At 37.2% G+C, this 27,534-nt stretch overlaps 3 protein-coding genes across 5 annotated transcripts in view; 1 reads left to right on the plus strand and 2 right to left on the minus strand.

Annotated features, from left to right (window-relative positions):
- Positions 1–3,095: 3,095 nt before the first annotated feature.
- Positions 3,096–6,373, minus strand: LOC111049117 (phosphatidylinositol transfer protein alpha isoform). 3 transcript variants are annotated; one of them, XM_022335122.2, is made up of 2 exons: positions 4,940–6,373; positions 3,096–3,579 (listed from the first exon to the last, which is right to left on the minus strand). In XM_022335122.2, the coding sequence occupies exon 1, from the start codon at positions 5,771–5,773 to the stop codon at positions 4,964–4,966; it is 810 nt and encodes a 269-aa protein (XP_022190814.2). In that variant the 5' UTR covers positions 5,774–6,373; the 3' UTR covers positions 3,096–3,579; positions 4,940–4,963. The 3 variants fall into 3 exon arrangements, with proteins under 3 accessions (XP_022190814.2, XP_022190815.2, XP_039277001.1); XM_022335123.2 differs by having other exon boundaries at positions 3,096–3,582; positions 4,940–6,357; XM_039421067.1 differs by having other exon boundaries at positions 3,096–3,594; positions 4,940–6,338.
- A 4,835-nt stretch (positions 6,374–11,208) lies between these two features.
- Positions 11,209–27,534, minus strand: part of LOC111049116 (mitochondrial tRNA methylthiotransferase CDK5RAP1) — a 28,245-nt gene continuing 11,919 nt past the window's right edge. The window contains exons 8-9 of the mRNA XM_022335121.2: positions 12,330–12,467; positions 11,209–11,367 (exon numbers count right to left, since the gene is read on the minus strand). Of these exons, the coding sequence (XP_022190813.2) occupies positions 11,251–11,367; positions 12,330–12,467 (255 nt within the window). The 3' untranslated portion in view covers positions 11,209–11,250. The remainder of the gene's footprint in view (positions 11,368–12,329; positions 12,468–27,534) is intronic.
- On the plus strand, positions 19,241–26,701 carry LOC120349856. The gene is made up of 2 exons (XM_039421068.1): positions 19,241–19,685; positions 24,876–26,701. Exon 2 carries the CDS (start codon positions 24,882–24,884, stop codon positions 26,454–26,456), a length of 1,575 nt encoding a protein of 524 aa, XP_039277002.1. The 5' UTR covers positions 19,241–19,685; positions 24,876–24,881; the 3' UTR covers positions 26,457–26,701.

The following is a 27,534-nucleotide window of genomic DNA, read 5'->3' on the forward strand; positions in this document are numbered from 1 at the left end:
TACTATTACTTTTCATAATTTCATTCTATCCGTAAAATGCCATTAGTTCTCATTTCTCTCTCCTTTGTAGAATTGATATAGTAGGCCAAAACGCCAACTATGTGATTTGTAGTGTTACTGCAATTTAGTAGCTAGATACGCCATTATAATTATATGGTGTTATGTCCTTTGTTAATTCCTTTGAGTTGTCCAAATCTGCCAAGTTGCACAATACAACTGACCTCGCATCTATCTTACTTCTTTGCGCACTGGAGAAGCTGTTTCCATAGTTTTTACTTTCCATGCCCTATTACCATAGGTAAGGAAAGTATTGTTTTACGAAAAAATTAAGGTACCCCAATTTCCAAATTTCTATACGTTTCAAGGTCCCCTGAGTCCAAAAAAGTGTTTTTTGGGTATTGGTCTGTATGTGTGTGTGTGTGTGTGTGTGTGTGTGCGTCTATGTACACGATATCTCATCTCCTAATTAACGGAATGACTTGAAATTTGGAACTTAAGGTCCTTACACTATGAGGATCCGACACGAACAATTTCAATCAAATGCAATTCAAGATGGCGGATAAAATGGCAAAAATGTTGTCAAAAACAGGGTTTTTCGCGATTTTCTCGAAAACGGCTTCAACGATTTTGATAAAATTTACATCTAAAATAGTAATTGGAAAGCTCTATCAATTGCCACAAGTCCCATATCTGTAAAAATTTCAGGAGCTCCGCCCCATCTATGCAAAGTTCATTTTAGATTCCCAATTATCAGTCTTCAGATAAAATTTAAAAAAAAAATCAAGTGGAAAAGATCGAGCATGAAAGTCTCTACAATTAATGTTCAGTAGCATTTTCACCTAAAATTGAAAATAAGCTCATAATTCGAGAAAATTTGATTATTCAATTGCAAACTGTTGGCAACTGTTGATTCTATTAAATCATTCACTATGAAGAAATAGCAGACCTCGTGTGTCTACAGCGTTATTGTCCTGTCACCAGCTTACTCAGATCTTTGAATAGTAGACTTGAGATGCGCGGGAACACTAGCGTCAGGTAATCAATTTACATAACGGCAAGGAAAGTTGTGTGAGTGCTCCACACCAGATGTTTTTTAGTGCGAATGATGCCCACATCAGCTTTTTGCTTGTGAGAGGGTAATGGAAAGTGCGAGGGTGGTTTGATGAGATGGTCCATCCCTACCGATGGGATTCGAACCCATGACTATGTAGCGCTAGCAGACTGAAGGAAACAACGCCTCAGTCGTCTCGGCTATCCTGGCCGACCAATTCCATTTATTCATAGACGATATACCGAATGTTGGTCTTCATCTTCACGACACCCAGAATGACCTCTGATTGGCGGAGAATCAGTTGTGGTGAGAAGTAGGACATTCTGAGTGTAGCGATGATAAATGTCGGTCAGTGTAAAAACGACCAAAGTATAATTGCCTTCAACTGAGACCATTCTTAGTGAACAATTCACGTTCGTTTGTTAGATTGTAAGAGCCGTTTCGCATTTCAGTTAGCCGTCTGAGATTGGTATATGTGAACACTAAACTTGAAGTTAAGGCGTGTTGTTCTAGTAGCATACTATTACGCTAGCGTGAGCAGAGAAGTGTAGGCTATTTCCTGAAAGAACTTTTTTGCTCACGCGAGCGAAAAATAATACTATAGACACAATAATTGTCAATTGATAGCCTTAAAAATAATCGTTATTTATTTCTTTAGAATGATATTGGATAAGGAAACTAAAAGGTCACACATTATTCATTAATATAACGAGAACCTATTTTTAGATATTGATAACGGCATAACAACCAAAACTATAATCGCCTTATCTTATTGAATTGTTTGTGACAATTTCAAATCTTTCAATTTTATAAGGATTCACGAAAACAACTTTGATACTAAAAATTAAATATGTAGATTCATATTAAGCTGCGTTTACACTAAAGTTATTAACAAAATGTTAATAACTTAATCCTTATAGATTCTATTAGATTGAACATAACTCATCATACACATGATGAACATATGTGTTTGTCAAGTTCAGAATCTAAAAGGATTAAATTATCAACATTTTATTTATAACTTTGGTGTAAACGTAGCTTTAGTTGATGGGCATACGCATACGACAAATTTTGTCTTGCATCGTTCGTAACAAATCACTCAAAACAGCCCAAAATTTGTCAATTTGTCAATGCTCCTGTTCAACATTTATCTTAGAAAATTATTAGAATTGTAATGATTTTAAGGATCTCATAGTAATATTGTAAATGCTCATCTTACACAATCATGAATGTAATAGAACATTGCTTGCCCAGTGTGTAAATGTACTGGCACAATCATTAAAAAAGGTTTGTTATAGATGGTTCAGCCACGATAAAAATCTTGAAATTGCAGCCGTCTTATGAGGACCAAGCTTTTTCTCGTGACTTGACCATCTATCACACTTACAAGCATGTCCGGTTCCACCAAGCTCGGTCAAGACATTTGAACATGGCCAAGCAGAGTAGGCTTTACATCATATGCACTGGAATTATCAATAGTAACTATAGCCATAGAAATCATATGTTTCAGTGTAGTCGTTGTAAACCGTACCTGATGATCATGTTCAAATGACTTGACCGAACTTGGTGAAACTGGGTATTAGTGCTGTGCGCATAATTTGTTTCGTTATCGTCCTAATTAATAGCAAGCAAGGTACCAGCTTAGTCCTATACGAGTGAATTACTTGAGTCCGATGTCTTGCACTTCAAGAGTGAAAATAAAACTATTTCTGTAGCTATTCCGAAGAGAGACAACCCCTCAGTCCTGTAACCTTCAAATTAATTGAATCATTCTCAAATGTTATTTTTTTACAAAGCATAAACATGGAATTAGATAATAATTGTGAAATGTTCTTTTCAGGCCTACATAGGACAAACATAAAATTCGTTTTTTATTCAAAGAAATAGTGCAATACACTTTAAACTGTCATCATGCCTTATAAACAACACCATTCCTACCCATTCAACCAATGCTGACTGTTTGAAGTGAATCTCACTGTAGAATGTATAAATTATTAGGCTATGGATGAAGTGAAAGGTTAGTTGAAAAAAGTATAGCAGCGAGTTACGTCCTTATATACAATAGACTTTATTTTTTTTTGTATACAGTAAGTTAATTCAAAAAGCATGCCCACATACAAGAAGAAATGCATCATGAACCACTGGAATTATTAACAGTATTCATTGTATTCATATATTTATATAATAAATATTTCAAGTTTTAATCAACATTTACTAAATTCTGACTTTAATATTTGATATTTTCAACAGTATGACTGACTGGGACAAGGATGGGACTCACATTCATGGTTATAGTTACAATTATTACGGGAGATTTTTAGGGGGTCTGTATAATTTAGTGTAGTATAGGTTACAGAAGAATAAAATGGACTTATTTAATTGAACATTTAGAGTTGAAATAACTATTGCACGTGTATAGAGCGAATGCAAGCGACGCTTTGTCCGTTATGGAATATGGACACATAAGTTACAGCACTTGGAGCGCAGATCGAAATTAGACAACATCTGAGCATCGCCACATACAACTGCTGCTGCAACAAACACTTCATTAGTCATAAACAATAGTTGTTCATTAATAGTGAAAACTCCATTCAAATATATCATACAGACTGGGTCTATTACACTGGTGAAAATTAATTCAAATGAACAAGTTATATACCGTAAATATTAGTAATATGAATTGTTTTTTTCATTTTTTGGGGGGATAATATTATTGAATAACTTCTAGGTTTATTTTTAAATTTTAATGCCAGTAATTTATTTAATATATTGTATAATATCAATGATAAACAATAAAAATCTCTTAATTATAAATAAATAGGACTATATCCAAATAAATAATTAAATTCAATACCGTAGTTTAAAAGTTGTAATAAATGAATATAATATTGGAAGTGAAGAAAAATAACGTAGGTTTCATTTACCAATAAGGCCCGGATGTACAAAAGCCTGTTAAATATAATCTTGATTAAATTCTACGAGAACCAATCAGAATGGTATTATGAAAAGAAAGCTTATCTGATTGATTCTCATTTAATCGGGATTAGAAGTTGACAAACTTAAGAGTGTGAAGTTTGTCATCATAGGCCTAGTTATGAAACTAGAGAGAATTGTTGATGTGAAGTGGTGTGTGAGTAATATTAGTTATTGTGATCCATGTTATGTTATTTAGTATAATATAATAGTGGCATTGTGGATATAACACTACTTAACACCAAGTGTATTGTTAATTATCTTATTATAATCATTACTTATATATCATAACTTTTTATAGTTCTAAATGATATTTTTACATCAAAACAACCTTCATTAGCAACAAAATTTTTTTGTCAAGAATAAAGGTGAGAGATGAGTAGTAGACCATTATTCGGCAGTTCCAAACCACCCGGAATCGATTTTGCGTTATTGTCTGTTGGCAGAACTGGCTTCAAGCACACAATAAGGTTTGAAACACACGAGGCGTTTCTTCAGATGAGTCGGCACGGCACAATAGTACAGGAAGCTCTCCGATTGGTAGATCTTGATACGCTAAACCAATCAGCCAATCGGAGAGCTTCCTGTCCTGCCATGCCGACTTGTCTGAAAAACGCCTCGTGTGTCGCAACCCTAATTACTTGTTAAAAATTATGTTAGTCCTTATGGAATAAAAGATATAACCTATGGGATTTCTGCACTTTTCTTTCTTTAACTCATCAAGTTGTACAATGACTCAAAAAATAATTCAAATTATCTAGCTAGTATTGATTTAAAAAGCACACGTTTTATAAGTCAAGGTATAATATTATTATAAATATGAAAAAAAACACGAAAATTAGGTAGCCTATTACGTTAATGATAATTAAAACCAGGTGGGACAATAGTTGTAAAAACGAAACAAACCGTACTCACCTAAACAGCGGAAGATGTAGTTTATTAATCAGCTTTCATTCCCCTAACCTCACCAACATTTCGTTGTTTGTCCAGCTCCTCCCTGGTTTTGTCTTCAATGGCACGAATGTCGTCCATTGTGAGGCCATGCCAACGGTCCAGCCAGCAAAACACCTGACGATGGAAAGTGGTGAACAATCGCCGTTCCGATTTCTGGATAAAGCTCTCCACTCGCGATTGGAATCCAAACCATTTGAATTCGGCCGTCACTAGCTTGTAGCATGTCATAACTGGAGTAACCTGGTTCATCCATTTCCCGGTCAGCGGACCTCTCCCCGTTTTTTCCGAGCTAAAAGTGGCAGGATCCTCATCTTTTTTATAGTCGCCTTGACTTATAGGATCATTTGCAATATCAATCATCACAACATCCCTCTGCTTCAACTTTTCTGGTGGTAACTCATGGACATTATCCTTGTCGCCAGCATCAGCAATGTGGTAAGACTCAATAACAATTGAAAAGTTTTCTTTCATGTAGCCAGGATTGGTGATGACAGTTTTACAATAGGGGTACGCATTCCAAGCCTCCTCATGGATTTCCAATGCTCCTTTGGGAACCAAAAGCCTGATTATTGCTGGTACTTTACTTGCTAAGTGATAGATCTTGTATGTATATTGGCCTTTACTGTACCTGCCACCCAAAAGAGGGTGGTTGTCAAATGGCTCATTTTTCAGTACTTCTACCCCTTCACCGCCACCGGTCTCGTTTTTGCTGGCCTCTGCAACCGAAAACAACTGACCGACCTGATACTCTTCCACCGTCAGGGGTAGGACCACTCTGTATTCTTTAATAAGCATTTTTAAGTGAAACTTTGAAATGTATTTCAAATTCTAGTCAACACTTTAAAATTCAAGTAATTTGATTACTAAATTAGATTTAAGCTCTTATAGAAAGAGAAATTTTATCATAATTTAGTTACTGTTTGTCACAAAAACAATTTCAATTGTGAGTTAGGTTTCATTCAATAACTATCCTATACGGATAAAAAACACGAAATATACTTCCACCTGTTCCAATATAACACTTAGCGCGCAAACTAGTCTGTTTGAAACACAGAATTTGTACAAATAGTTGCCGATGGATGCACAAGTATAGATCACAAGTACTAGGGTGCCGTCTGCACTATTGATTTTGGTTTCCCAGGTTAGGTGTTGGTAACTTTCGTGATAAAATGAAGTTGAACTAGTGAATCACAGACACTCAAAGACGAATAAAGTTGAGAAATTAGCAATGTCCTTGTAGAATGTAATACCAATTCCTGCTCAGTCACTATTACATTGAAATTAATAAGCAGGTTATCCCAGGTTGAGGGTTAGGTAGGTAAACCAGTATTTGACATAAGACAAGACCCAGCTGTTGAAATCCTTGGGAAACCGAGCAAGCCTCAAGTCAAGCCAGCTGTGATCGAAGATAAGCCTACTCATCAATATTAATTTCCGGTAACAGTTATAATTTTATATGAATGACAATTATGTTTTTAAATTCCATTTGAATATTTTTCCTCTACTTTATGCATTCATCGATGAAAATACAATACTTCAATTTAAGTATAAATTTTTTTACTCTTTATAATATTTCTTATTTGTTGAACTTACAGTTAATATGACAGTCAAATGAGAATGCAACTCAGATTTCTTTGTTGATGTAATTCCGCCGCAAAGCCGAAATCCACGCACTACTATACGGTATAGAATTGTGCTAATATTTTTGTAAGCGTTAATATTGGTTGCTGCTGGATAGGCTTTGCATATCCAATATACTTACTTGATACTTACTTGATACTTGTTGTCGTCGACCTTGACCGGGTTTACCAGACAGACTGTGTCATTAAAATAAAGGCTCATTAGCTAATTCTGCCAACGAGTAAATTGCTCTATCAATCAACTTTTTCCTGACGAGAGCGCTGAATCTTGCACGTGATGCACTTTTTACTTCAGTTGGGAGTCCATTGTAGAAGCCCAAGGCAGCTGATGGGAAGCCTCTCTGAGTAGCAGCCAACCGACATCGGGGAACATCCAGGTCAGTTGCATGGCGTGTATTGTAGCTGTGTATCTGATTTCTTGTTGACAGCTGCTGCAGGTTGTCTCTGACATACATCAAGGAGGACAGGATGTATTGGCTGTGGATGGTGAGTATCTTCAGTTCCTTGAAGAGTGGCCTGCAATGCTCCCTGTAGTCCGCAAAAGTAATGGCCCTGATTGCTTTCTTCTGCAGGAGCAGCACATCATGGCAATAAGGCGCGTGTCCCCACAGGAGGATTCCATACAAGATTGATTGATTGATTGATTATATGCCTTTATTAGGGCGGAATTAGGACTCCTGGTCCTCTCTGCCACACAACCCTTTACAAAAGAAGACAAATTTACATAAGAACAGAAAAAAATAGATTACATATTATGTAATAAGATTACATAAGATTAATATATAAGTAAATAAAACTATTAATCAAAATACAATAACATATAATAAAAGAGAATTTTAAACTTTATTTATTTATATAATTGGAAACAATATTTCAAATTCCACTAGATAAATCTATAGGAAAACCTATCAGAATGAAGATCTAATCAAGTTGCCATTCACTCACACATGCACACAAAACAACCCTAAAAATAAAGATTTTACAAAGTATAATAATTATCAAAACAATATATTAAGATGAAATATTTTTGTATCTGTAGTTGCATAAAAGGTGGAAATGAGTTAAATTCATGTAGACTGATACAATGTAAATAGACAATAAAATAAAGCTGAACCCGACCCAAGCCTAATCTGCGCCACCAGATCCCAGCCAATTCAATACTGCCGCGCCAAACAGAGCTCGATCGCCAATACTCTTCACAGTTGGAGGCAACAGATTCCAGATCCGACAAGCTGATACATGGAATGATTTATTATACATAGATGTTCTATGATTTGGAATAACCAATAGTTGGGAGCCCTGCCTGGTACCTCTCACACTACGATCTCCAATAAAAACAAATTTATGTGCCAAATAACCTGGGGTTTTTACATGCAAAAGGTCATGAAGCAGCATCAGAATGTGATACTCCCTCATTTTCTTGAGTTTTGGCACATGTAGTTGCTGGAAAAATGGGGTGATATGATCATCTCTTCTTAGATTGAAGATGAACCGGATGCAATAGTTCTGAGCCCTCTGCAGTCGCTCAGACAAGGCCACAGTCATGTCATTGATCACAATGTCACCGTAAGAGAAGTATGGGAAAATCAATGACTTGACCAGCATCACTTTCACATGAAGTGGAATGAAGTCACTAATTTTCTTAAGCGAGTGGATACCTGCAAATACCTTATTACAGGTGGTGTTGATTTGTTTCGTCCAGTCGAGTGTTTTGTCTATTGTCAGTCCCAGATTTGTAACAAAGTCACTGTAATTCAAATTTATGTTGTTTATTTTGATGTATGGTCCATTATCAAAGTTGAAACCTCGGCGAGTCATGAGTTTAGTGTAGCCAATAATTATTGCCTTGGATTTCGTTTCATTAATTCTAAGTCCATGTTTCAAAGTCCAGTCCGTAAGAGTCTCAAGTTCACTATTCATATTGTCAACTGTAGCAGTAAAGTCGTTCAAGTCAAAGTGGATGTACAATTGCAGGTCATCGGCATATAGGTGCTGTTTGGAGAATCTGAAGATATTGGTTACATCATTTATATATATACTGAACAAAAGAGGCCCAAGTACAGACCCCTGGGGAACGCCCCTCCCTAAAATGTGATAGCCAGATGAGAACCCATTGTACTTAACAGATTGGCACCTGTTACTCAGGTAGGAACCAAACCAATCCACTACATGAGTGGAGAACCCCAAATTCCTCAGTTTTTTCAACAGGAGAGGGTGGTAGACGCAATCGAAAGCTTTACTGAAATCTATCAGCATTCAAGATGTGACTATGAAAAAGGGAGTGATAAGCTGAGACCAGGTAATCCCTGGAGACAATGTGTCTCAGTTTTCTTATAAGGAATATAACCCTGGAAAGTCTTTTGCAGACCTCAGCCACATGTTGACTCCACCTCAACTTGTTGTCAACCCAAAAACCCAGCAGCTTCACAGGATCAGACTCCACTGCAGTCCTCTTGAGGGAACATACCAGAAGGTTAGTTTTCTCCTCATTTAACTTCATCCTGTTTGCAGTAAACCAGGACTTTGCTGCATTTAGTTGTTCCACTGACCTTTCTGCTGCCTCCTCTGTTGTTCGTCCTCTAGCTATCAGTGTGGTGTCGTCCGCAAAGAGGATGGACCCCTGGCTGTCTGGGAAGTCATTCATGAGGAGTATGAAGAGCAGGGGGCCCAATACAGAGCCTTGTGGCACACCATGCTTCATATTTCTAATACTTGATGAGGCTCCTTCCAGTGAGACCACTTGTCTTCTGTTTTCCAAGTAGCACTTGATTGTGCTTAGAACTGTACCCTGAACACCATACTTGTTGAGCTTCCTAATCAGTATGCCATGAGGCACACAATCGAAAGCTTTGCTCAGGTCGCATAAAGTAAGCGCAAGTGAATCACCACTCTCAAAAGCATCCTGTATCTTTTTAGATAATGACAGTAGAGCGCTTGCTGTTGAGCGACCATTTCTGAAGCCATGCTGAGACTGGGACAGAAGGTTGTTCTTCACAAAAAAGTTGGTAAGTTGCAGCTTCATCTCAGTTTCAATCACTTTTGACATTATTGGCACTATTGAAATAGGCCTGAAATTGGATGGAATCTCTGTATTTCCCTTCTTGTGAATTGGTAGTGTTCTTGCCAGCTTCAGTGTGTCTGGGAATACTCCCAACCTCAAACAGTGGTTAACTGCTGTAGCCATTGGTTCTGCTACATGTTCAATGGTCTCTTTCAAGACAGAAGTGGATAGGCCAAATATATCCTGTGTTTTGGAGTTTTTCAAGCCACTGACAATGTTTCTGACTCTATCCGCATTGATACTTCTCCATACATCCATCTTATGAACTGTATTTGTAACATTCTCCACAGGGTCCATGTCAGCTTCATCTAGATTCTTCAAAACAGCAAAATAGCATTCACAAAGTAATCATTGAAATTGTCTGGACTGATGTTTGATTTAACTTTGGGCTTTTTGGGGCGATGTTTGTTTATGGCCTCCCACGCTGCTTTACAGCTATTTGGAGCCGATTCAATGGTATTAGCAGTGTATACTTTCTTTGCCTGCCTAACCATTTCTCTGAAGATTTTGTTTTGTCCCACATAGAGCCTATGCTTTTCCATTTTCTCCTCTGGGGACACTGCTGATTTGTACAAGTGATGTAGGAGTATCACCAAGTTCTTCTGTCATTCTTCTGAATATCATGATCAAGGACCAGGGTTCCCCGGATAGATCTAATGAGCGTTGGTTGCTGCTGGATAGGATTTGCATAATCCAATATCATGATCAAAGACCAGGGTTCCCTGGATATAAATCGCATGGCAAAATTGAAAAAAAAAACTCAATTTACTTAGATGGTGGCGTCACAGTAGACCAGCATAAAAAATCATCAGCTCAGACCATCGTCAAAAAATCTTCCAATAGAACAGTAGAAGCTTCTCTCAACGAGCCAACTATCAAGGTACCTCGATAGGGTGTTCCTGAATGCAGAAGGTGCGCGCCCCTCTCACTGAGTATGTGGCAGAGGGTACGCGACTAGGTGCCACCCAGACTACTTGTCCCCTTTTAAAACGGGTTTTTAGGGGACAAGTAGACATAAGCCATACGGTACCCGTCTACTTGTCTCCTTTCTGAGGAGGTGACAACTAGTCGGGGAGACACCCTGTCGCGAGGGTGCGAGGTGTCAAGTTTACGGTCATGACTAGTTGGCACCTCCGGTCCAGTAGGTGTCAAGTAGTCGGGGTGACAACTTGACGGCAATGGTATATTTTTACGAGGGTACAGTAGTCGCCTATGGCCAAAATGACCAGGTGTCAAGTAGTTGGGGTGACAGTAGTTGAACACATCCAATAAAATTCCTGCAGAACTCCAACTCCTGAATTTCTCGAGTACCAACTATATAATATATCATTCTCTATGAAACTGTTTTAAGCTCAATGCCAAATAATATTAGTGGTTGATTTATCCCCGTTCTTTTCTTAATCAATAGTTTAGTCTGAGTTCTAAATGCCTGATTTCCTTACGTTGCTGGCAACGGAATACATACAAATTCGGAAATTTCTGGTGAATGTGGGTGACTTGAAGTTGGATTTTATTGAGAGCACATGAACAACATTCAGCAATTTGAAACTTTATTTAACGACTAAGCTATATTAACTAATTATAGACGCATTCCTGGTAACTCTTTGTCGCAGGCTCTGATTGAAGTGTTGCAGTGTTGTACGATAGAGAGGCACTCCTTTCAACGTTTGACTAGTGGAATCTGTTATCTGAAAAATTAAAATATTATTATAAGAATGAAATTGGAGACCCTTTCTTCTATAGAAGTAGAATTACTGATCCAAACATCATCGTATACCTACGTCATGATTCTTTCTGATGAAAATAATGATCGAGTTAGACCAACACAGGTCGAGTTACATCCACAGAGATCCTCTTTACTTTTCATGTTATGAGGATTGTTCCAGAATTAACTTACACTATTTTTATAACCATGGTAGCTGCATAGCTGAATATTGGATTGCTCGTAACTGACGAATGAATCATTACAACTGCATGAAATGTTTACAGCACTGCCACTAAACCTAGAGGAGAATCGATCACACAAATCGATTGCAGCAGTTCTTGCAAGTCACTACGCATCTTTTCTACCATACTATCATTTAAATCTTCTTATGATCTTCATAGCAACTGAATGTTTGACCGGTGAAAGTCCGGTGTGTCTGGAAGCAGCTGCTACCGATAAAATATCGACAGAGTTTTTCCGGCTGTACAAACTCAGTCTGTGTGCAACAAGCCTTAGTCAGCCTACAGTGGAAGAAAGGCACCACATTTAAAATCATTTAAAAAGTTTTACAATTATAACAAACTATGGCCTAAGTTAGTTTCTAAACACGACAACAGATCTGCTCTTTTTCATTCTTGTTGAAAGGTTTGAGCTTTTGAACAAGAATCTAAATTAGTATCAACTATCACTTTTGAAATAGAGCTTGCATGATTTGTAAAATCCGGATGCGTTTCAAGGCACTGGACCCATTACCAGCTTACAGGGAATACCCTGATACTCAGCATCCGCGTCCAAATTTTACAAAACAAGTGTACTGTTAAAGTGAAGTTTGATTCTACATAAAATTGTAATCTTTTTCAAAATGTCAATCTACAATAGGCCTAATTCTTGGAAATAGCTCATATTGCTTTAGAATAATTCGAAGTGGTGAATAGTTTGACATACCTCTACAGCAACATAGTTTCCCTTCTTAATCTGAGTCGAACTACCACTTTCATTGTCGGGAGTATCAGTCAACGGAAAGATCACTTTCTGATTCCAATCATTCCTGCCTTCTAGATCATTTTCTGACCTTTTACTAGTCTGAAACATTAAGAGATAGTTAAATAAACAATGAATTATTCATGTATATATAATAATCATCAATCATTCAATTTATTGATATTGGTGATAAATTGAATTACGATATAGAAGGCAAAAATTATTTAATTTTCCAGGAGTTTAAGTTGTCCATATTAAATATTCCATAACTTGTAATAAAAGGCTACTGGAATGCATATTCATGGAAGTGGATGTTACGGTAGAGTGTAATAATTTTATCATCAAGAAAACTTTTTCGCACAGTTTTATATGTGAAAGGGTTGACCAGCAAAGGTATTCATCTATTCAATGCAATGCCCACATTTAACCTGTCAAAAGCTTGAAAAACTGAGAGTTCAGTTGAAGACAGAACTGGAAGGACAGTGTTTCCATTCGATTCAGGAGTTTTTCAATTGCTTCAGTTCTAGGTGATTTTTCTTAGACCTTCGAAAGTATGTCAAATGATTGACAAGTCCTTTGAGAGGATGCCAGTGGCTGCTAAATTATGATTGTATCTATCTATCTATCAAGACTGTCTACCAAAATAGTAATCATGTTTTAAAGTGCGTGTAGAAAATTTAATAATTATTATGCCTCATTAAATGAAAAAAGCATAATTGAATGAATGAATGAATGAATTTTATTTGCCAAAAACAAAATACAAAAAAGCTTTACAAAAAATAAATATAAGTATATGCTACTGCACTTAAACCAAGATACATACATTTATTTAATTAGATATAATAACGAAATGATATCCTTTACATTACAAACAATAGTTTTAAAATGAAGATTCAATTTATGATCACATGCATAAGTACAGTAGGTGAGGCAAAAACACCGGCAAAAGGAAGATTCCTTGTGCGCCAGTGTGAGTCGTAAATCAGCTTAATCAGGGATGTAATATATAAACTTGAATCTAGCGTATGAAGTGTTCGAAAATATAATTTATAATATGAAGGAGCTAATTTATATATAATTCGCAAAAGAAACGAAGGTTTTTGGATAAAGCATTGTTGCACTGTAAGAAATAAGATGGAAGGGGCAAGGTAAGATAAAGAAAAAAGACTATTTACTATATTATAGTGGAAAAGAATATAGAAGTGGACACAGAGGGACTGGTGATATAATTCTTGGTGACGCTAGAAAAAGTGTCCTAGGATTTGAACCAATCTCAGAGAGAGTTTGTAAGCCGAAAGTGTCTGGTAGGAATAAGTAGAGTGATTTTATTCCTTTAAGGCACAATACAACATGCTATTGGAAATGTCAAATTCAAATGAAATACAAACAATATAGCTTAAATCACAGATACATAATAGGTATGACAAAAAAAATCTATGAAGGTATTAATGAAGGAGCTGAATGGAGGCAGAGGACAAACCGAGAAATAAATGATATTCTCCAGGGTAGAGACATAAAGACCCAGAGGCTACAATGGATTGGGCACCTAGAAAGAATGGCTGGACAGAGAATGCCCAAAAAATGTATAAGGGTAGTGGTCTGGCCAGAGAATTCGAATTGTAGCACCAGAATGCCAGACTGTAGTTCTGCCAATAGCAGGCTTGTGTTTGCGCCGGCGCAGACCGTCCTGCTGCTTTGGCCTTGTCGATGTTTTTTTAAGTTTTGTCTGTCTTGTCTCGTCAGCCCGTTTTGCAAGACCAAAGTTGTGTTTGTCATGCAATTTTCGATCGGAAATTTCTTGTAAATTGTTTGAGTGTCGTGTGTGTGAATTATGAATATAACAGCGTAAATAGTATTGAATTGAATTAATTTGAATTTATAAAGAATCCAGTTTGAGCTTTGTTCAAAACACAGTGCATGGCCTGCAAGTTGAACGCGAAAATGCAGCCCGGAAGCAAGAACCTATCTTCCCAGATTTCATCCCACCCTGAACCTGACCAAAACACCTAATAAAGGCTTCGAAGGGCAAGTAGTCAAGATTGGAATAAATTTGGTGAGTTTTGCTCTTTTTTATTGTTCATTAATGCAGAGTTTAACTGTACAAATAACCTGGCTCAAATTGAAGATTAAATTTTGCCCCTTGTTTGTATTTGATTATTTAAATAGTAAATTACAGTCCTCTGGTAGCTCTAGCCTGAGCTTTGTTCAGAACATTCTATGATCCTGCCGAGCTGGGATAAATTTAAATTTGTAATTTGTTGATTAATTTACACACATTGGATTCAAGCAGTTTTGTATTTGTCCAATGTTGGCATGTTGAGAATGGTCTGATCCATGCTCAACTTAAGTTTGTTGTAGCCTTGTTCTAAGTGCAAGGTTTCTTGTCAATTTGTATTTGTCTGAAATTAAATTTATTTCAGTTAAAATTATAATTTCCTAAAACTGGGCTCATTGTGCTCTTTTTCAGGAATTTGTTTGTTTGTTGGAATTTGTATTGTCCATTTTTTATACATGTTAGTGAAGGTTAATCACCAGCATGATTTTGTTTGTTCAATTCAACAAGTTATCATTTGTTTGTGAGTTGTTGGAAGAACATTATCTAATCATATAGTTTTGTTCTCAGCAATAACTTATCTTGTGAATTGATAATCAAAGTTTAACTTTGATAACTTACTAGTCGTGATTCTTCCTTTCATCTAGTTTTTGAACTCATTCTTGTTTTATTGTCTGTTGTTTGTATTGTCGGGGCTGAATTGTTTTGTGTATGAGTTCAAGATTTAGGAGTTAGGAGGAAAAATTACAGAAACAAATCAGGGTGCATCGCGCTAAACTGGAACAATATTGTATGCCAGATTGCAAAGAATTTATGACCTGTCTAAAAATGTCTCTGATCCAAAAGTTGCTGAGCAATTTTCAATCTTGTATCCTCGGGTGTCTCAGACCATTTCGGATTATGAAAAGACAGAATTAGTGGTTAATGAGTTGGAACTTGAGTTGAATAAAGATCATGTTGTAGCATTCAACGACTCACACCTAGATCTGTTTCAGTATATTGAAGTAGCGGCTAACACTCTCAAACAGAAAGAGGTGACTGTCGCTATTGCTCAATCTTCGGCAGCTACAGCAGCTAGTGCACAGCCGGTCGTGTCCGAGTCGGTACTGCCTAAAATCGACCTTCCGAAATTTGATGGGAACCAGACTCAATGGTCGGTGTTTTATGAATTATTTAAGGCATTGGTACATGACAACAAGAATTTGAACGATCAGCAGGAGGTCCAATATCTTGTAAGTAGACTTACTGGACAAGCAGCAAATATTTGTCATCATTTGCCACCATTGGCTAACAATTATCAAATAATTTGGCAGGCATTATTGACCCGCTATAACGATCCACGGGCGCAAGTCGATGCCTATTTCAAACAAATTTTTGAATTTCGTCCAATAAAATCAGAATCAAAGGCAGGTTGTATGGCGATTTTGGATGGGTTTTGCAGTTCAATCAATGCATTGAAGAGATTGCAACTCACTGATTTGTCAGACTCGATATTCCTCTATCATGGCTTGAGATTGCTGGATCCAAGTTCTCGTAGAAATTTTGAATCGGCCGTCCGTGACAAGGCTATGCCAACTTATACCGATTATGTCAAATTCATTGAAAAGCAAATTAAGACTCTTCCTTCTGATGAGAAACAGACTGAATCGTTTAATATGAAGCACAAAAAGGACAATAAATCAAAGGTGTTTGTGGTTCAATCTAATAATTCATCTAACTATGCATCTAGTAAAAATCCCAATTGTCTGAAGTGCTCGAAACCGGGTCATCGGTTAGTAGATTGTGCAAGTTTCTTGAAAATGACTCCTTGGGATCGTTATTGTTTGATTAAAGGAAAGTTTTGTTGTTTTCGTTGTCTTGATGTGGATCATTTGAGTAGAGATTGTCGTAGTAAAACTCAGTGTGCTCAATGTCGAGAATCTCATCATTCTTTATTGCACTTTTCCAGATCAAGTTCCAATGAAGGTGTTGCGTCCTCGTCGAACTCCAAGGCAGGTGGCACATCACCTATTAGTTGTTGTTCTACATCCAACGATGTAGAAAATTCGACCGTTGTGTTGTCAACCGTCACTGCACATGTTCGAGATTGTAATGATCAGCTTTGTGATGTTCGTTTCTTGGTTGACACCGGGAGTCAGTGTCATTTTGTTACAGCCAAATTGTGTCGGCGTTTGAGACTACCATTCCAGCCCATGAAAACCGTTGTTCGTGGATTCGGTGGTGGTACTAGTGAAGTTCGAGGTCGTACTTGTGTGTCGATTCAGTCGAAGTTGGATCCTACCGTCAAGTTTTCGATGGATGCCACAGTGGTAGATAAAATCATCAACAAGTTGCCTTCTTGTGAAATCGACAGATCCAAACTTCATCATCTTGAAAATCTCACACTGGCTGACGACAAATTCTACCTTCCTAGTAGAATAGATGGCATCATTGGTGCGGAGTTAGTTCCTCACTTGCTATGTGGGAGTCCTAGTACAGGTGAATCGCACGAATTGATGACTGTTAATAGTGTCTTTGGTTACATTCTGATGGGGAGAGCGCCGATTCTCACTTCAACAACGAATGTGTCGAATTGTTTTACAGCCATCTGTAGTCCATTCGTTAGTAGTCCATCGTTGGATAGTTTTGTGGAACGTTTTTGGGAGTTGGAATCGTGCCCTGCACCAAGCTGTCAACTGAAACCGGAAGAGTTGGAGTGTGAGGTAAATTTTCGGAAGTCTGTACATTGTGTGAATTCTGGTCGTTTTGTTGTTGCCTTGTCATTTGCGGAGCCGCCCAGCAGCTTGGGAGATTCGTATGCTGTCGCCGAACGCAGACTGCTGACTTTGGAGAGACGATAGAGCTTGACAGCAATACTCGTATTTCATATCATGAAATATTGATCGATTACCTACGTCAGGGTCACATGTCGTTTGTAGCAGATCAGACAGACCGAGGTGGTTACTACATACCGCATCACGCCATCGTGAAAGCAAGCAGCACTACCACGCCCATCCGAATTGTATTTGATGCTGGTTCCAGAACATCATCTGGTTTGTCATTGAACCAGGTTCTTCATGCTGGTCCCAAATTGCAGACTGACATTTTTGTTTTGTTAGTTAATTTTCGTTTGTTCCCAATCGCACTAACTGCCGACATTAAACAAATGTATCGACAGATATTAGTGGAGGATTCCTGCCGTCGTTATCAGCGTGTATTGTGGAGATTTTCGCCGGAGGGTCCAATCGAAATTTATCAGCTCAATTGTGTTGTTTTTGGTGTTTCAAGCTCTCCATATTTGGCGCTTCGCACCGTCCACCAGCTTGTAGAGGAGGATGGAAATCGTTTTCCAGCAGCCAAGGCGAGAATACCAAGAGACATGTTCATGGACGACTTAGTCACATCTGTCGCCACAGAGTCAGAGGCCGCGGAGCTGTATCATCAGTCCAAGCAGCTATTTGAGGGAGGAGGTTTCTCGCTCACAAAGTGGACTTCAAATTCACCATCAATGTTGGAGAAATTCTCGGAGGAAGAGAAATCGTTTTCGTACAAGGATTTCGAAGCAGACAACTCCTTGGCTATCTTGGGATTGAATTGGCAACCTAGTACTGATCTGTTTCAGTTTTCAGTCAAGAGTGGTGAGGTCGTCGCTACTAAGCGTTCTATTCTGTCAGTGATGGCTCGTATCTATGATCCACTTGGTCTCTTGTCACCGATTACATTATTTCTAAAGTGTCTTGTCCAGAAACTGTGGAAATTAGGAGTGGATTGGGACGAGAAGCCGCCTGAGTCTATATGCACTCTTTGGGAGAATTGTCAAAAAGAGTTGCCTCTATTGTTGAAATTTGCTGTTCCACGTCACGTTGGTTTGTTTCAGGATTCTCACATCAATTTGATTGGTTTTTGTGACGCATCATTGTCTGGTTATGGTGCAGTTATCTATGTGAAGTCGCAGAAGGAGAGTGAGGAGCCAAGAGTTGTATTATTGTGTTCAAAGTCCAAGGTAGCACCATCTAAAGTTATTTCAATACCTCGTTTGGAGTTGTGTGCGGCACTCTTGTTGGCAGAACTCATGAATTCAGTAGTCACTATTATTAGTGAACGTTGTCATGTGTCTCGTATTGTCGCACTCTCTGATTCTACAGTCACCTTGTGTTGGATTAATGCTCCATCCGCGAAATGGCAAACTTTTGTTGGTAATCGCGTCGCAAAAATAGAGGATTCTTGTATACAGGAGTGGATGCATGTTGCCGGAATTGAAAATCCCGCTGACTGTTTGTCTAGAGGTTTATCACCAGTTGAGCTTGTGAACTTTCCGTTGTGGCTCTCAGGTCCATCATGGATAGCAGAGGACGAATGCGATTGGCCCGTCCGAACTCAAATGGAAGAGATAGTGGATCCACCGGAGGCGAAAAAACCGTCAGTGTTGACAGTCACAAAATCTCCTGATTGTAACAGCAATGCAATATATTCATTGATTGGTCGCTGTTCGGATTATGGTCGTCTTTTGAGAATTGTAATTCTTGTTCTCAAATTTTTACGAATCTTACCCCAATCAGAAGAATCAGATTTCGATGTTGCTGAGAGGTATCTATGTAAAGTGGTACAGAAGACACATTTTTCATCTGAATTTGTGCAATTAGAGAAGGGAGAAGATTGTTCTATGCGCCTACGTCGCCTGTCTCCATTCATTGATAGAGGTGTGATTCGCGTCGGCGGTCGTTTGTCTCATGCTGGACTTGAATTTGAGACTTGTCATCAGATGATCTTACCAAAATCCGACGCTTTCGTATCGATGTTAATTGATTATCATCACACGAAGAATTGTCATGCTGGACCTTCGTTATTGTTGTCCTTAGTTACATCTGGTAACACCTAATATTATTGCTGACGCTGTATTCCATTGTAATGCTCGATCATAGTACTTTTAGTCAGTCTACTGCCAAACTTCACCGAGAGCACTTCTCTCTTTTTCGATGTATATTTTATAATTATGTGTTTGAAAATAAAGTTTTCTTTTTAAAAAGGTGTTTGGTTACCCCAGAACTATAACTGGCGCCCGAACTACCTTCCTTACGTTTTTTCGAGGTTGTTCATTTAACAACAAGTTTTTTTCGATTCGCGATCTTTAATTTCGACTTCGTGAAAAATCCGGAAAACCAGTGAGTGAGGTGAACCCTTCAAGACAAGTTCTCTGCGTACCACACCTGCGACCTTCGAAGTTCAACCTGGCAGACAACGAAGACTCCTTCCACAAATTTGAGACGGAAGTAAAACTACCATCAACTGTAAGTACAGATGCGAACATTTTCTTCACTTCATCTTCTACACTCATTCGACCGTCAAAATTAGACCCTGTGATCATGTCAACCAAATCTATCCCGAAATATTTGCTGGACTATATTCCAAAATTCGATGGAACTTCCAATAAAATTCCAAAATTTATCAAATCTCTCCAAGACATTTTCAATCTGTATTGTAACGATAAAATTGAACAATCACAACGCGAAGAAAATCATTGGCTGTTATTTACTGCCGCCCTCCACAGTTTGGAAGGTGCTGCAGACGATGTTGTACAAAATTGCGAGTGTTCCAACTTAGCTGAACTTATTGAACTTTTAACGAAAAGCTTCTCTGATAAACGCACGGTCCCTGACCTAATAGCCGAAATTGCTGTAATGAAATCATTCCAATACGAACACCCCCTCGACTTCCTACAAAGACTCAGTGAAAAACGCACCAGAGTGGTGACCCGCTATAAGCTTGATGGTGTAACCGGGGATCTCCTGAAAAATCTTCTCGAACAACTTGATACAACTCTTGTCCGCACGCTCATTCACGGTGTTCATCCAACACTCGGAGCTCATCTTCAGGTATACAAACTCAAGAACTTGGACGACGCCCGCGATACCCTGCGCAGTGATTGTAGCATTGTTTTGAAACAATTAAAATGTGCAGAGCCCGTAAGTGACAAAAGTGCAGTGAGTGAAAAGCCAATCAATTCTCAGTTCCAACCGCGGAATTTCTTTCAACCGCAACCAGTGTTCAATCAATTCCGACAATTCTCTCCTCGGAATTTCCGCCAGCAACACTTCAATCAGAATCGGTTCCAGCAACCCTTCACTACTCAGAATCGGTTCCAACAACCTCATCAAATCCATTTTCAACAGCCTCAACATTCTAATTTCCAACAAAGTGTAGTTCCCTCTACCTCTACTTTTCAGCAGTCGCAATTTCAAAATTTCCAACCGAAATCTTTCAATAACAATTCTCGTAACTTTTCAAACGGAGCACGAAACATTCAACAGTCTCACAACTGGGACTCGCAGAATACTGTCTCCATGCGTACTGCTTCTACTAATAGAAATGCTAACAATTCGGCAAGAAACAATCCTTTCCAGGACCTTCACTATCTTGATGAATCAAATGATGATATCAATCAAGTAAATGCATCGACTCGTATTCAATTGTTGCAATCGCAACTCAACAATCTAACATCAGCTGTGAATGAAATGGCAGATCATTTTTTAGGGTGTGGCCCCAATCTGGCGGAAACCCCCCCAAACAGCTTGAATTGAATATTATTGATAAATCGCTACCCTATTTTGTCGATGATGTAAACAGAAAATGGCTTGTTGACACTGGATCGATGATGAATTATGTACATCCTGCAATTGTACCGCCAACTGTAGCTAGATATAAGGAAAAATTTGTTGTAAAAACCCCGGCTGGTACAAGTGGTGGACATGAGTATATATTTTTTGGTTCATCCACATTATTTCCGAATCTTTCTAGAATTAAGATGTATATATATGATTTTTCCGACAGGTACGATATTCTTTTAGGTAATGAAACTATGCAACAACTCAAGGCCCATGTAAATTATGAGACTAACACGTTAGATTATGGCAACGTATCAAAACCGTTATTATCTGTAATTAATTCTAGTAGAAAACAAATTGAATTGAAACCTGGATTTAATGTAATAACTATCCCAGTTAGGTCTATTCCCACTGTAGGACAGGGATTACTTAAACCTGTAAATAATTCTAACTATTGTATTGAAGAAGGTATAGTTGATATTGTTAATGGTGAATGTACTTGTATAGCTTTCTCTCATGAACTCATGACCATCAGTCCTGAACCCATGGAAATTGAGGAAGTAGAAACGATTCTTGACTCGCATAATGACTCAATGACCACACGTCCTGAAAATTTTGCATTGATAAAGAAATTGATCCATGAAACTTTACGAACTGACCACATGAATGACGAAGAAAAAAGAGAGATATACGATTTAATTATCAAATTCCCTGCGATAATAAAGCTTGATAATATTCCTCTTGGTTCAACAAACTTATTAAAACATAAGATCAATACTGTAGATGACAATCCTGTGTACACACGAAACTATAGGTACCCACAAATATTCAAGAAAGACGTACAAATCGAAATTGATAAACTGCTGCAAAATAAAATCATTCAACCCTCCAACTCTCCATACAATTCCCCAATATGGGTTGTTCCAAAAAAACTAGATGCTTCAGGAAAAAGAAAATAAGAATGGTGATAGACTACAGGAAACTTAATGACAAGACAATAGCTGATAAATATCCTTTACCAAACATTGAAGATCTTTTCGGTAAAATTGGGAGAGCCACTTATTTCTCCACAATAGATTTGTACTCAGGTTTCCATCAAATCGAAATGGACCCAGAATCTGTTCCTAAAACTGCTTTTTCAACGGAAGATGGTCACTACGAGTTTCTTAGGCTCCCTTTCGGGCTGAAAAATGCACCCCCATTCTTTCAAAGAAATATGAATATATTGTTTGCTAAAATGCCGAATGTATTAGTATATATGGATGATATAATAGTATTCTCTGACAATTTAGAAGAACATTTGAAACATTTGAAATCTGTTTTCAAGAAACTACAAAATCACAATCTCAAAATACAGCTTGACAAAACCGAATTTTTCAAAAGAGAATTGTTATACCTTGGCCACATTGTTTCAGAACGCGGTATTCAACCCAACCCAGCCAAATTGCAGGCCATAAAGGATTTTAAAATACCTAAAACCGAAAAACAAATCAAACAATTCTTAGGGTTAACAGGCTACTATAGGAAAATGATACAGAACTATGCAAAAATCGCAAAACCTCTGACTCAGGCATTGAAAAAGGATGTAAAGATCGATATTAATAATACAGAATATGTAAATGCATTTGAGAAATTGAAAACAATGTTACAGAACAGTCCAATATTACAACTCCCTGATTTCTCTAAACAGTTCATTGTCACGACTGACGCGAGCAATTATGCTATAGGAGGGGTATTATCCCAAGTTTTTGAAGGAAAAGATCTACCAGTAGCGTATGCTTCGCGAACTTTGAATAAACATGAGATCAATCTCTCCACCATAGAAAAAGAGTTATTGGCTATTGTCTGGTGCTGTAAATATTTCAGACCTTATTTATACGGACGGAAGTTTCTCATTCAAACTGATCACAAGCCTCTCCAGTGGCTTCATAGCATCAAAGAACCGAACTCGAAACTCATTAGATGGAAACTATTATTAGAGGAATTTGATTTTGATATTATTTACATAAATGGGAAGACCAATTACGTAGCGGACGCTCTGTCTCGTCCTAATAATGTTCACATGATGGAAAATGAGGAAGATGATTTTTTAGGTTTTGAAGATGGCTTTCGCGGGTTTGCGAATATTGCTACTGACCCCCACGAAACTGGTCTAGAAGATGGCTTTCACGGTTTTGATAATAGTGCTCACGACCCTGATCATGAATTCGATGATATTAACGTGGACGAATTGCTGCGATTCAATACTCGTACTGAAGCTCCCTCCATAGACGTTAGTTCCCTTGATGAAATTCTCCAACAAATAGATAACCCGGCCGAAGGAACTGATAATGATGATATTATAGGTATTGATAATAGAAATGACGGCGTTGTAAATAATGATGCTAATGAAAACATTGTGCGTGATATTGATTATGAAAATGTTGTAAATAATAATGAAAATGGTAATGAACGTGAAGATGATAATAACAGTTTAGCCACAATACACTCTCAAGAGAGTTCCAACGAGCAAGTAACTATTGCTGATGACGATAAGATTCTGAATGTAGAACATAACCAATTAGTACTTGAACGAGGTGACCAACCCCCTCGCTTGATTAAGATTTTTGATAAAAATAGATTGATTATTTATTTTAGGAATGCTAATGATTACGATGACATGAAGGACAAATGTATAGAGTATTTGAAACCGAATACAAAGTATGGAGTTTTCTGCTCGCGTGCCGGAGCCCTATACGATGAGTATGAACGGATTTTTAACAATTTCAAGAACGTACTGCTAGAGACTTTTGATTCGATCAAACTTAAACGGTATAAAAGAATGAACTTAGATGTGACACAAAATGATGAACAAAAACGGGTAATCTCTAATTATCATGAGGGTAAAACATTCCACCGTGGTATCAATGAATCTTATAATCAAATACGACGTATATATTACTGGCCATCAATGCTACAGGATGTGACTGGTTACATTAATAAATGTGCTGTTTGCTTAAAGGTTAAATATGACAGGAGACCCGTTCGAGTTGACTATAAAATCACACCCACTCCTGAAACACCGTTCGAAAAAATACAGATTGATTGCTTCCAATATGACAAAATAAAGTTTTTAACGATGACTGACTGTTTTTCCAAACGGCTAACGGTCCATCCAATAAAAAGTTTGAACCAAGTCGATATCCAAGAATGCTTAAACGACTATTTCTCTGCTTTCCCCATACCCAAAATTGTACAAATGGACAACGGACGTGAATTTGACAATGCAGGCCTACGTGATTTCCTGAGACTTTATGGCATTGAACCATATTACGTTACTCCCGGACAAAGACTCGCAAGGTTTGGTAGAAAGGACTCATTCTACACTTATTGAAATTCTGAATGCCATTCAACTTGAAAATAAAACCAACACTACTGAAACTAATATGAAATTAGCGGTAATTGCCTTCAATAATACTCTAAACTCTACCTTGAAAATGTCTCCTATGGAAATAACATATGGAATATCGAATAACCCTTTTGTAAACGGAATAACAGAGAGATTAGTAACTGAACAACTGTCCCAACAGTATCTTGAACGAGTCAACCTAGTGCATAAAATGATTAAGAATAAAATTGAAGAAGAAAAACAAAAACGTACTGAGAAATTGAATGTTAATCGTGAGAAGAATGTTGAAATTGAAAACGAGCCACACATAAAATCGACATTTAATAAGAAAACAAAACCGAAATTCATCAAAGTAAATTACGATACAACACAGCAATTAGCTAGGAATCCTAAAGCTATCCAAAAACGCCCTTTTAAATTGCACCCTAACAGAATGAAACGGCCTAAAAAACCGGTGAAGGGTAAGAAAAAGGATTTATTTGTTACAGGACGTGATGGTACTGCCCCTAATTCTCCTGTTGCTGGCCCCAGCAACGTCTTATAAGATGGTAGATTTGAGCAGAACATCTGGTATTGCTCCAATCAAGATACAGAATTCTCATATAATTAATGAAACTTTTACCTATGTTCATAATATTAATACTAGTTATTTACGTTTAGAATTAAGTAATATTGAAACATTTGTTGATTTTCTCGCTAAAAGGAATAATATTGATAAGAGTCGCTTAAGTATGATGAAATTGAATTTGAAATACACTAAGAATAAATTGAATGAGATTCAATCCGTTAATTATAGGCAGAAAAGAGGTCTTTTTAATGGTTTAGGATCCGCGATTTCGTGGATCACTGGGAACATGGATGCTGATGATAAGGAAAGATATGACAAAATTTTGCAGACAGTCCAATCTAATGAATATCATCTTAGTAACAATGTAGACAAGCAATTTGCTGTAAATCAGAAATTAATTAACGAATTCAATAATGAGATGAAAGTAATCAGAGCGAATAATCTAAAAATCAGCAATTACTTTAATTCTTTGTTCAATGAATCCAACCGAATGGAAATGAATCAGCAATCCTCTTTGTTATTCGACTCGCTCCTGCTTCTGAATAATAAAATATCTGACATTGTAACTAGTCTCGAATTTTGTAAATTGAAAATACTGCATTCTTCTATTATTTCTCATGATGATCTTTTTCTCCTACAAAAAAACTCAAATGTCAGCTTTATTTCAAATAAAATTAGTGTGTTATGGAAACTAAGCAAAGTACATTGTGGAATATTTAAAGACCATATTTCATATTTTGTGGACGTACCGCTATTGTCAACTGTTTATGAAACGTTTTTTCTATTGTCTTATCCTGTCATTGTCGGTAACGAAATTTTAACAACTATTGCACATCCTTCTTTTGTTCTTCGAAATGACAAATTATTTTCTGGAAATTGTGAACTCATTTATGATGATTATTATTGTAGTGAAGTAAGCGAACTTAATGATAAATGTATTGAGCAATTATTAAATGATAGGAATCTAGACGGATGTAGTAAGGTAGTTTTGAAAGACGGAGATTCTTTCATAAAATATGTAGAAATAGTTGATAGTTTTATATTATTTAATTTTAGTACATGTATGGTTCTGAATACTGATGTGAACAAGAATATTACTCTTTTTCTTAATAAGAAAACGCAATTGTTGAAAATTAATAGCTCAGAAACACTGATTGGTTACTACAAACCAAATATATTTTGGGAAAACGAAATTGTACTTCCAACTGAATTTGTAGAAAAAAAACGACTATCCAACCTCAACTTTGATCAAGTACATATTGCTAATATAAATTTTCAAAAACTTGATGTTCTAGATGAGTTACCTCTGACCGATAATCGAAACCTATGTATTATTCTTTTGCTTATTTTTACTGTAATTTTATTGATTGTTATAATATTTCTCAAACGGCTATTTATCTGGCACAAACTTTGTAACCTAATGTGTTGTAAATCTGAAGTTGAAAATGATACTGTACAGCGTGAACCAGAACAAATATGCCCCAGACTACCATGTACTTAGTTTATAATACTTAAAATATAATATATGTTTTTTTATCTCTTTGAAGCTGAGGGCAGCTTCACTCTTAGGGGGGAGGAGTTACATCTGGTAACACCTAATATTATTGCTGACGCTGTATTCCATTGTAATGCTCGATCATAGTACTTTTAGTCAGTCTACTGCCAAACTTCACCGAGAGCACTTCTCTCTTTTTCGATGTATATTTTATAATTATGTGTTTGAAAATAAAGTTTTCTTTTTAAAAAGGTGTTTGGTTACCCCAGAACTATAACTCTTGATCAGACAGAAATTCTGGATACTGTCTGCTCGCTCTATTATTCGTATTTGTGTCTTTAAGTGTAATTGTTGTTTCCGTATTCGACCTAGTAACAAAATTATATCCACTCCCAACTTAATAGTGGTTGTGATTGTTGCATTTTTTCTTTTGTGTTGTTTTTTGGTGTTGGTGTTTTGTTATTTTTGGCATGTCTGGATTTTTCCTTTCCTTGGTTTTTTCAGTTTTGTAACTTGGCTGAAAAATAGTTTTTCAGAGGCGGGGGTATGGTCTGGCCAGAGAATTCGAATTGTAGCGCCAGAATGCCAGACTGTAGTTCTGCCAATAGCAGGCTTGTGTTTGCGCCGGCGCAGACCGTCCTGCTGCTTTGGCCTTGTCGATGTTTTTGTAAGTTTTGTCTGTCTTGTCTCGTCAGCCCGTTTTGCAAGACCAAAGTTGTGTTTGTCATGTAATTTTCGATCGGAAATTTCTTGTAAATTGTTTGAGTGTCGTGTGTGTGAATTATGAATATAACAGCGTAAATAGTATTGAATTGAATTAATTTGAATTTATAAAGAATCCAGTTTGAGCTTTGTTCAAAACACAGTGCATGGCCTGCAAGTTGAACGCGAAAAAGCAGCCCGTAAGCAAGAACCTATCTTCCCAGATTTCATCCCACCCTGAACCTGACCAAAACACCTAATAAAGGCTTCGAAGGGCAAGTAGTCAAGATTGGAATAAATTTGGTGAGTTTTGCTCTTTTTTATTGTTAATTAATGCAGAGTTTAACTGTACAAATAACCTGGCTCAAATTGAAGATTAAAT

This window comes from Nilaparvata lugens, chromosome 2 (genome assembly GCF_014356525.2).
Source record: "Nilaparvata lugens isolate BPH chromosome 2, ASM1435652v1, whole genome shotgun sequence".
Taxonomy (NCBI): Eukaryota; Metazoa; Arthropoda; class Insecta; order Hemiptera; family Delphacidae; genus Nilaparvata; species Nilaparvata lugens.

Bases quoted from the DNA above. Each gene is read 5' to 3' on its own strand.
- LOC111049117 (XM_022335122.2), bottom strand. From the start codon at position 5,773: ATGCTTATTAAAGAATACAGAGTGGTCCTACCCCTGACGGTGGAAGAG.
- LOC120349856 (XM_039421068.1), top strand. From the start codon at position 24,882: ATGGTACTGCCCCTAATTCTCCTGTTGCTGGCCCCAGCAACGTCTTAT.